General features: G+C 50.7%; 1 protein-coding gene across 1 annotated transcript; it reads right to left on the bottom strand.

Moving 5' to 3' along the window:
• Positions 1-1,919: 1,919 nt before the first annotated feature.
• Positions 1,920-5,915, bottom strand: LOC136449378 (probable inactive receptor kinase At4g23740). The gene is given in 4 exon segments (XM_066449395.1): positions 1,920-2,889; positions 4,464-5,313; positions 5,315-5,575; positions 5,577-5,915. Coding segments are annotated over 4 exon segments (1,983 nt in total). The 5' UTR covers positions 5,784-5,915; the 3' UTR covers positions 1,920-2,224.
• Positions 5,916-11,188: the final 5,273 nt, after the last annotated feature.

Genomic DNA, 11,188 nt, shown 5'->3' with positions numbered 1-11,188 from the left:
GGGAAACAGGAGTCTTTCCTGCCTGGCCTCTATCTTCGAGCAAGTTCGAGTTATCGTTGGAGTACTTGGAGTACTAAGCGATTTTAGTACGGGAAGTTTACTATCGGTTCTTTCATATGCTAACTTGCCTTGAAAAATGTTTGAAAATGCTAACTCAGTGCTAAAAGTTTTGGTCATCCCATAAGAGACCTATTGGAGTTAGCCATTTAAAAAGGTTTAAGAAAATAAGCTTGGTGGGCTCACTCACCGGAGCTCTCCGGTGTGCACCAGAGTTTTACACTAGAGCTCGGCAACAATGCTCTTGCCAACCGGTTTTTCAGCGCACGTGCGATTATCTTCCGGTGCCACGTACACTGAAGGTGTGAGCACTGGAGCATTGGAACAATGTATGGCGGTAAAATATCTGGTGTCGTTTGTGGAGTCTTATGTGCAACGGAGATGTTAGTTTACAGGCGTGACAAGTTATCGTTGGAAAGCTCCGGATTGGTGTTCGCTCTGTGTTGAGGCAGATTATGTTGTTTTTCGTCGGATTGGTGCTCCGGATTGTTTGCAGCATTTTGACTTAAATTTTAGCAGAGATCCCATATAAACAATCTCGCTGAGCGAAACATTATTTGAGTACTAGCAAAGTATTCCATAGGACCAGAGAGGTCAATGTATATGAATTGTGATTCATCCGACTATACTGCTACTCTTTGCATCACTGGCTCAGCTACGCTGAACTGTGTTGTTTGCTGGAGAAAACCATCCAGAATAAAGTTGTCATATTACCTTAGAAACTCGTAGTAGTATAAGGGGGTGTTTGGTTCCTACAGGAAAATTTTAGTCCCTGTCCCATCGAATGTTTGGACACATGCATGGAGTATTAAATATAGACGAAAAAAATAACTAATTGCACAGATTATGGCTAATTTGCGAGACGAATTTTTTAAGCCTAATTAGTCCATGATTTGACAATGTGGTGATACAGTAAATATGTGCTAATGGCGGATTAATTAGGCTTAATAAATTCGTCTTGTAAATTAGTCTCCATCTACGTAATTAGTTTTATAATTAACTCATATTTAGTTCTCCTAAATAGCATCCGAACGTCCGATGTGACATGGACTAAAATTTAGTCCATGGAACCAAACACCCCCTAAATTCAGTCATATTCCTAGCATATTGTCAAGCACAAGAGAAGGAAATCCATGTGTTTACAGTACCCCTCCCATGTCCCAGAAAAGAGTCCTAACCAATGAACTGGAAATGCAAACATGGAACACAAAGCCTCAACTATATATTCCATGGAGCGAGACTAGTTTTTCAGAACAGAATAACTAGTACTAAAAACTGGTACAAGACTGGATGACTTTGCAGAAGTCTGTATCGGCTTGGAACACTACAAACTAAAAGGAAATAACATTATTATAACACTACACTTTGAGACCACCCTATTGGCCATTTAGCAAATCAAACTTAGGCCATGTTCACTGTTCCGGCTGATTTGTTGTGAGAGAAAAACACTGTTCCGGCTAAAAAAACTAGTTGAGTCGGTGACCACTTCAACTCAAATAAGCGCATCACAATTGTAGGCCTGAAGAATCTAAACTGCTACAGCAAAATGCGGTTATTACTATGAAAAAAAAATCAGGTTTAAGTTGGCCTATAGTCCCTCAGTCACACCCCCCCCCCCCCAAAAAAAAACACTCATTTTTTCTTAAGGTTGACTAGATCTAGAAAATATTATTAATATTTATATCTCTTAATATATTTATTATAAAAACATATTCAACTATTGAACTAATAATATTTATTACACATTATAGATATTAGCATAGTTTTTATAAATATTTAGTTAAATTTTAAAAAGTTTAACTTCTCAAATAATAACATGTGCAATTAATTTAGCAGAGGAAGTATATAAAAAAAATTAGCGCTGAATGGATGCAAATCATCGCCATGCCTCAAGCGCGAAATAAAGCAGTGTCCAGATCAGACAGCTGTTTTTCTTCCTTCGCTTAAGAGATACTCCAGCAATGAGCAATTGCTGCCAAATCGGACCACCGTGTCCACATGACATTCTGTTACAATTTCGTAACACGGAATCTTAACACAAAAGAATGAATGGTACAGCACCCGCCAAAAGCACAGGATCCACCATCCGTGCTCCTACCGTGGAAAAGCAAAACACAAGAAGCAACAAATCACCAGCTTCGGCTGCGAGCGTCCGGTGGACGAACTCTCAGCGTTCCTGCGCCGCCGATGAGCTCTCCGCCCGGTTCTGGGCTGCTTCAATGGCAGCCGAAGTGGAGGCCTCGGTGGACGACCACGTCCCAGTGTCGCTGCGCCGCACCTCCTCGATCGTCCTCACCACGTCCGCCATCTTGGGCCGCCGCTCGGGGGTCCTCGACACGCACGCCATCGCGATCTGGAGCATCTCCACCATCTCTTCCTCGATGTTGGGGTACCGCAGCAGCTCACCGTCGAACACCTCGGCAGTCCACTCCTCCCGGACCACCGACTGCACCCACCTCACCAGGTGGACCACCTCGTTGCCGCCGCCGGTTATCTGGACAGGCGACTTCCCCGTGAGGAGCTCCAATATGAAGACGCCAAAGCTGTAGATGTCTGAAGACTGCGATGCCTTCCTCGTGTCGGCGACTTCCGGTGCGCAGTACCCAAGAGAACGTGACCTTGCGGTGATCGGGTTCATCAGTGATGCCAGGCCGAGGTCCGAGATGCAGCCGTATTCGTGCTTGTTGATGAACACATTGGAGGCCTTGATGTTTCCGTGAACAAATCTCCCGTTGTTCTCGGTGTGAATGTGTGCAACTCCTCTTGCTGCTCCCAGGGCAATCTTTAACCTGGTTTCCCAGTCCAATGGTGTTCTGTCCTCTCCTCTCCTCCCTGAAAGCGAAAAAAAAGGAGCAGAAATATGAGATGTATGTCTTCTTCAATCAAGTGAAGCGTTTAAACATCAGATAATAACCATCAGACCACAGTACAATTGATGTTTGTTTTCTGGATAACAGAAGTACTCCTTATGGCCTAAATATTTATATCCAAGTGTTCCTACGTACAGTGCAAGTTTCTACTGTTAGATGTAATGCTCCATCATGATACAGATACAAAACTAACATGATTGCAGATAGTTGATGCATAGTACATCTACCAGCGGTCCTCCTATGGTCCAGATTCTGACACTGAAATGGAGGAATGGGCCATGATAGTGAACACCAACGCTAACTAATTGAAGGATTTTACCAATTCAACATGAGAAGACTAAAGGTGACAACACTCAACTACTGTCTGCTTATTAGTGCATCTGTCATGCAGTTTTCTTTCACAACCGCCAGCCATTTTTCTATACCTGCCACCACTTATAGCTCCCTCTTTTCTTTTTAGCTAGTATATTCACAATGTCACATGGTTACAAATTAATTAACTATGCAGTTTCCTATTGACATCATGTGATTTAAGTACGCTTTGTTAACATGACAAGATTTCACGGTCCACTTAACCTCATAGGATGAGATATGAAACAGATTATTGCTGCTAAGATGGCACTGATGTGATCAGAGTTGACCACCACACATCAAGCATGCCATGTGAACTTGAATTGAAATGGCATGCTTGAAGACAGCTAAGCATAACGCACCAAACAGCTAGATATTAATGAACACAGGAAATTCAATACATGACAGCAAGTCAACAAATCAAAATTAAGGAAGAAATTGGCAGCACATGCTACTTTCGGTGAACCAAGCACAGAACACTGAAGCTCTTCTCCTTAAAAAAGGGTCAAAAGTGGCATGTTCAGCAATACGGAAAAGCTCCATTTCTCTCAACGGTAGGTTAGGAAACCATTCCCGTTCATTGTCAGTAACTCCACATGAGGAATTTTTTGTCAAAGCAGAGGAGGGAGCAGATATTGACTGGTATGGCCTAAAGATAGGAAGCCGAGAGAAGAGAAATTATCAAATATATATATCGGTGAAAAGAGCCTCAAGTGCTACAGTCATCATCAGAAGATTAAAATGTGAACCTAGACTAGAAACAGGGCACAAACTAGGACCTTTCCCACATTTGGTAGCCTTTTGATGCTGCATTACCTTTATTTACCGTTAAACCCCCAATCGTAATCGTCCATCCTACCTATAGCAATCTGATAAAAGTCGAGCAAAGTTTGTTGCTTGCACTAAACAAACAGTTAGCTTATCAACCCATGAGCACCTTCCCAAACAACAAGCAACATGGCATCTCCAGGTCACCATAATATCACTCCACGTTACAAAATTTCTTCTTTTTAAATTGCCACATCTCCTAGCGCATTTCTTAAGTACCACTTCTGTCTCGCTATCATGATTGCAACAATTCTAACGCACAAACAGACAGTGGTAGTTATCAAGCCCATTGCAAACTGCGAATTCCAAATTGAGCACTGAAACGATGAAAGTGACGGGACGAAGCAAGAATCATACCATGGAGCATGTTGGATACACTTCCCCTGCTGTAGTAATCGTACACAAGCAGCTTCTCGTCCTTGGAGTAGTAGTAGGCGCGGAGCTCGACGACGTTGTCATGTCGAATCCGGCCAACCAGCTCCATCTGCTGCTCGAAGTCGCGGCGGCCGGCGTTCACCTCCTTGAGCCTCTTGACGACGACCGTGGTGGCGTCCTCCAGCACGGCCCGGTACGCCGTCCCGAAGGCGCCCTTGCCAAGGACCTCGGCGGAGGCGCGGAGCAGGTCCTCCAGGTCGAACGCCAGCGACGGGCCCTCGAAGAAGACCATCCGGTTGCCGTCCCCGGCCTTGCCAATGACGGCCTTGGACTCCGGCGACTCCCTCCCCTTCTTCTCCCCGCCCTTCCCGACAACCACGCCGTCGCTCCCTGTCTCGTCATCACGGCCGTCCCTATTGCAGAAGCCCAGGAGCAGCACCGCGGCGACGGCGAACCCGAGGACGCAGCCGCCGATGGCAATGGCGAGGATGGCGGCCTCGCTGAGCCTGACCCGCCTCCTCGAGGCGGCGGGAGGCGAGGGGGCGAGGCCAGAAGTCGGAGGAGGGAGAACAACCGGCGGCGCCTGGGCCGGGCGCGTCAGGTTGTTGCCGGCGAAAGAGGCGTCCGCGAACCGGAGGAGTGACGCCGGCACGGGCCCGTCGAGGCGGTTGTTGGAGAGGTTGAGGAACCGGAGCGCGGGGAGGCCGAGTTCCGGTACGCGGCCGGAGAGCGAGTTGTTGGAGAGGTTGAGCGCGACGAGGTTGGTGAGGTTAGCGAGCTCGGGCGGGATGCCGCCGTCGAAGCCGTTGAAGGAGAGGTCGAGCACCTGGAGGGCCTGCGAGCCCCGCGAGGTCCCGCGGGAGCGCGCCGGAGAAGGCGTTGCGGTGGAGATAGAGCCCCGCGAGCGCGGGGAGGCGGAGGAGGTCGGCGGGGAACGGGCCGGAGAGGTGGTTGGAGCGCAGGCTGAGCAGCTGCAGCGCGGTGAGGCGGCCCAGCGTGCCTGGCGGGACCGCGCCCGAGAGGCCGAGACCCGGGAGGTGCAGCGCCACGACGCGGGCGCCGTCCGCGCTGCAGATGACCCCCGTCCAGCCGCCAGGGGGCGGAGCAGGCGAGCAGGGTGGTGGGCCAGTTGATGCGCGCGCGCGCGGTGGCGCCCCGGCCCACGCTTGAGAGGAACGTCAGTAGCGCCGCCTTGTCGGCGTCCGGCTCCGAGGAGGCCAGGCGGGGGCCGAGGGAGAGGTAGAGGTAGCAGAGCAGCAGCGCCGCCACGCGGAGCGGCGGCGGCGGTGGCGGCGTGGGCATAGCTCACACCCCAGCTCGTTCTCCTCGCTTGGATCTGAGTGGGCAACGAAACGAACGCTGCTGAATGGAGGGAAGGAGGCCGAGAGAGAGAGGTGCACCAAAGGTGGCTGGTTTGGCTCTCTGCTAGCTTAGCGTGGCCGCGTCTGCGTGGGCGGGGACTGGGGAAGGGGAAGGGAAGCGTGCGCGAGTGCGGGAGCGCGGAGACGCCGCCGAGAGCGAGCGAGAGGAGTCGGGGTCGGGGAAGGGAGGGCGTTTTTGGTGCGTTTCTTGGGGTTGCGGAGCTCAGCTGCCGCAGCTCTCGCTTCGCATGTGACTGGAGGTGGGGAAGTTGAGGAATGGCGCGGCGGTGTCGGCTACCGCGGTGCGTGCTGGGCAAGTGACGGCGGCACGGTCAGCGATCTGCGCCTTCAATTCCCATGTGAGCCTGCTCCCTGCCCTGCAGCTGCAGGTGGGTGGCCGTCGAACAGGCAGGAACGTGCATAGAATTCTGAATTCGGTTTGCGAGAATTTCTTGTTACAGTGGTTGAGCGACCGATCTGCTTGAGATTCCGTTGTGACTTGTGAGCTGTGAGTTTGTGAGAGTCAGCGCCGCAAGGTCGCTGGTTATACTCCTTAACCATCTGATTAGTGATTACCTTAACCATCCATATGTGATGATGTGACTAGCACAGGCTTGAAGCTTCAACGATTCATTCAACTGAACACAAGGCCCTGACCCCTTGACACGTGCCCAGTCCCAAGTCGAAGCAGTGAATGGTCCCAAGTACTGTACAGGACTTCCAACATTTTACACGCCGTCGATCAATCATGCATGACAAGGATTAGTACTCTAACCACTGTCTCGTCAGTGAACACGGAATTCTCAGTAGAAGCTGGCCTCGTTCACTTTGGAAAAAAAAGTGAACCCGATGAATAGTACCACTTTCGTCTTATTTGGTAAATATTGTCCAATCATGGACCACTAGGCTCAAAAGATTCGTCTCGTGATTTTCAACTAAACTGTGTAATTAGTTATTTTTTTACCTACATTTAATACTCCATGTAAGCGGCTAAAAATTGATGTGATGGAGAGAGTGTGAAAAAACTTGGAATTTGGATGACATCTAAACAAGGCCAGGTCGGCGGGAAGGAGGAAAGGAAGAGATTGGGGCCTTGTTTAGATTGTCTCAAAATTCCAAGTTTTTTCACTCTCTCTCCATCATATCAATTTTTGGATGTATGCATGGAGCATTAAATGTAGGTAAAAAATAACTAATTGTACAGTTTGGTTGTAAATCACGAGACGAATCTTTTGAGCCTAGTTAGTCCATGATCAGACAAAGTTTGTCAAATACAAACGAAACGTGCTACAGTGTCCAGGTTACAAAAATTTACAATCTAAACAAGGCCTGGATGTGAATGAATCGAATCGAATCCTGCACTGCAGAGTGCAGACTGCACAGGCACAGCGCATGAAAAAAAGGTCGATGATGATGACGATTGCATGCACGCAGCACGTGAGAAGCAGCTTGACTTGGGCTGGTTTAGTTCCTCCATAAAAGTTTACACCCTATCTGTCGGTATTTCGGATCATCGGCTAGTAAATTTGTAGCTGCGTGTTTGGCCCGGATGGTGTGCTCGGAGGACACAAGGATTTATACTGGTTCGGGCGAAATATCCCTACGTCCAGTCTGCTGCTGCTCATGTTACCGGCACTGGTTTTTAGTAGGGATTACAAACGAGCGAGAGGGGGAGAAGTTCCCAAGTCTCTGGTAAAAAGATCGAATGTAGTTGAGTCTTGCTGAGCTTGTTCAGCCGTGTGCTCGTTAGCTGTCTCTCTCTTAGGGTGTCCTGCTTCCCTTTTATAGGTGAAGGAGAAGGCGTAGGTTATAGAGAGAAAGAAGAAGAAAAGTGAGGGAGAAGAATGCCTCCAGGGCCGCCGGGTCCTTCTTCTCCTTCATGCGGGTCCCGCCGATGTTGTAGATGGTGATGGGGACGGCTCCATGTCGGGCTCCTGTTCACCACTGGTGCCATGCCCCGACGTCATCAGCTGGTCGTGGCGTCCCATCCCGTCCCGACGGATGGCGTGGTGAACCGACATGCCTGTCAGCGGCCGTACGGGGAGTAGGCAGCATAGTGACCACACACCCGTCAGTGTTGGCGATGTGAACCCCCGGGCATGGCCTGACGTGGCCATGGGTCACGTCGAGATGTGCCTGCTTCCCTCCTGGTGTCAGAAGTTTGACCTCGGGGTAGTACCCTCAGACCCGTAGTGGTTGGAGGCGGTATGGGTCCCCGTCGGGCGAGACGGAGCCCACACCCCAGGGGTCCGGTGGGACGGAGCCCATGCCCTCAGGGTCGGGCGAGACGGCTCATGTACCCTTGGGGTCGGGCGACATGAGGCCCATGCCTAAGGGGTCGGGCGAGACGGAGCTTGTGCCCTCAGGGTCGGGCGAGATGGCTCTAGGTCGGGTGACACGGGGCCCGTGCCCTCAGGGTAGGGTGAGACAGAGACCGTCCCTTTGGGGTCGGTCGAGACTGAAGTACGTCCTTGATTATCTAGGCGAGTCATCGTCCGTGGTCCTCAGATCCCTTCTTCGGGTATCCCTAATACCGATACCCAACAGTAGCCCTCGAGCCTGCGAAGGAGTAGGATACTCCTTCGTAGGCTTTTTCAGATGGAGGGACTTCGAGGGCTTCGATCTTCTATTGCCCACGGGACACCTTGGTGGGTTGTGATTCCATTCTGTTGTGATTGGACTCCTTGGGAACATGTAGCTATGGGATTCGAGGGGGCAAAAAAGATTTCTCTTGATTCCGATCCCTCCCTAGGATCCGATCGATCCACCATCGTCATGCAACCACGTATTCGATCTCCTTGCGAGTCCAACTTCTCTCAAACCCCCACGCGTAGCAGGGGTCTGATCAAGGGGTCAACTCGTCTTGTGATTGTCCTCCCTCAAGGTTTTTCTAATAAAACGGAGGGGCTGAGCCGTGCCATGTTTTCCTCGATGGACGAATCATAGTGTCCGATGAGCTATTAACGGGCTAGTCTGAGTGGCGCCCTGGCTTCCCATTCATGGGGGTTCGGCATAGGTCAACTGGTGACCGACTCCAAATTCTTGGCGGCCAATCCATATAGTTCTTGGGTCCATTACAGCTAGAGGCTCACGCCCCCGGGAGCGACCAGCTCCTCGGCTTTGATTACGGGAGGCTAGAGCGCCAGCTCGATGCCTTCATGGGACTCCAACCGTCCTGGGAGGACCTGTGTTGCCTCACCTTCTCATTCGCCAACGTCATGACGCAGCTTGCCCATCCCTTTCTTCAAGGAAAAACCATGGACTGGAAACCGACCTAGACTCGAATGTGGGTCGGGATGCCTACGATGCTCGTGTGCCCAGGTACTGGCCACTAGCGGGCCCATCCCTTTCCACCCCTCACTCTAAAGGTGCCCCGGAGCGGTTATGAACCCATCGGTGGGCCAACCTTCGAACTCCTAGGACTGAATGGGCCATGGGAGCATTTTTAGCTCTGTATCCCTCCTTACCTATGGCGGTTCTCGGCCCATTGAATGGGGCAAACCATCATCCGGCGCGTCCTTCAAGGGAGCGACTAGGGGAGACATGTGCATGTTTCTTGGAGAGGCGATGTGGCGCGGCGCAGAGGTGATGAAGAGTCGTGGCCTAGAGAAGGAGCTCAACGAGGTGAAGGCCTCCCTCCTAAAGGAGAGCGATGAGCACGATTACCTACGCATCGCCGTCCAGCTGGTCTTCAACGACCTTGAACTAGCCCCGGAGTAGGAGACGAGCTCGTACATGGTTCGCGCCATTTGAATTATGGATCAAGCACGTGAGATCATGAGGGATGCGCTTCGCTTCAGCGTTCACCGATCGTTTGCGATAGCCCGTTCTCATTACGAGAACATCGATCTAGCGACGATAAGCCAGGGCTTCGCGCCCATCTACTCCGACGCCGAGCTAGAGGACATTGAGAAGGAAGTGGCCCCTATGGTGCAGGACTTATCTGCTAAGATAGAGGATGAGATTATCCCCTCAAAGAATTAGTTAGTTAGATAGTCCAGGTGGCGAACTTGTAATAAGTGAACAAGTTCTTAACTTTTGTTATGGCCAAACAGACTTTTGGCTCTTCTCCCTTTTTTCGTATAAAAAAGGTTAATGCGTTCCGACCCTTTCCATTATTAAGGCTGTAAAGCTCGAGGTGTGGGCGAAAAAACTCTGATCACGCTGGTGAGCAAAAACGTTATAGCCGCTGGGGCATAGGTTTCTTGCAGTCTGACCAATTTTACTCAGCGTTTTGTTTCCGCAACCCTTGCTTCTAGATCTTAATGTAGGAGAGGGTCGGCAGATATACTCTTATTAGCCCCCGAATGAGGCCCGACCCCTTACCGTTGCTGGGGTCGGGTGTCACTAAAGATCGAGGAAACGATAGCGAAATTGATAAGACAAAGTGTTTTTCGTTTCATAAATGTTATTCTTAATTTTCATAAGTACGCACATAGATTAGGGGTAAAAGCAACTTAGCTGGTCGATGTTCTAGGCGTTGATGAAGACCACACCGTTGATGGTCTTGAGCTTGTAGGTGCCCGACTACCCGGTGAGAGCACCTCCACGATGACATACGGTCCCTCCCATGGTGGAGAGAGCTTGTGGCGGTTCTTGTTGCTCTAGACAAGGTGGAGCACCAGGTCCCCGACATTGAAGGCTCGACCCTACATCCGATGGTTGTGGTACCGGCGCAACGCTTGCTGGTACTTGGCCGAGCGGAGGAGGGCAACATCATGGGCTTCATCGAGCTGATCCATGGCGTCTTCGAGGGATGCCTCGGCTCCCTACTCATCATATGCCCTACCCCTCGGTGCTCCATAGTCAAGGTCGGTTAGGAGGATACCCTCAGAACCATAGACCATGAAGAAGGGTGTGTAGCCGGTGGCCCAGCTGGGGTTGTCCTCAGGCTCCAGAGCACCACGGGGAGCTCCATGACCCATCGTCCGCCAAACTTGTTCAACCAGTTGAAGATCCTAAGCTTGAGGCCTTGTAGGACCATGTCGTTCGCGTGCTTGACCTTCCCATTCGTGCGAGGGTGCGCTATGGTGGCCCAATCAACGTGGATGTGGTATTCATCACATAATCAGAGGAACTTTTTCCTAGTGAATTGCGTGTCGTTGTCCGTGATAATGGAGTTTAGGACTCCAAAGCGAAGGATGATGTCAAGGAAGAACAGCACAGCTTGCTCGAACTTGATCATGGAGATCGGTCGAGCCTCTATCCACTTTGTAAACTTATCTACGGTGACAAGCAAGTGCGTATAGCCCCCGGGCGCTCTCTTGAGAGGTCCGACCATATTGAGCCCCCAGACCACAAATAGACACGTGATTGGGATCATTTAGAGTGCTTGGGCCGGTAGGT

This window comes from Miscanthus floridulus, chromosome 5 (genome assembly GCF_019320115.1).
Source record: "Miscanthus floridulus cultivar M001 chromosome 5, ASM1932011v1, whole genome shotgun sequence".
NCBI lineage: Eukaryota > Viridiplantae > Streptophyta > Magnoliopsida > Poales > Poaceae > Miscanthus > Miscanthus floridulus.
Note: the sequence above shows the minus strand (reverse complement) of the source record. Positions and strands in the feature narration are given on the sequence as shown.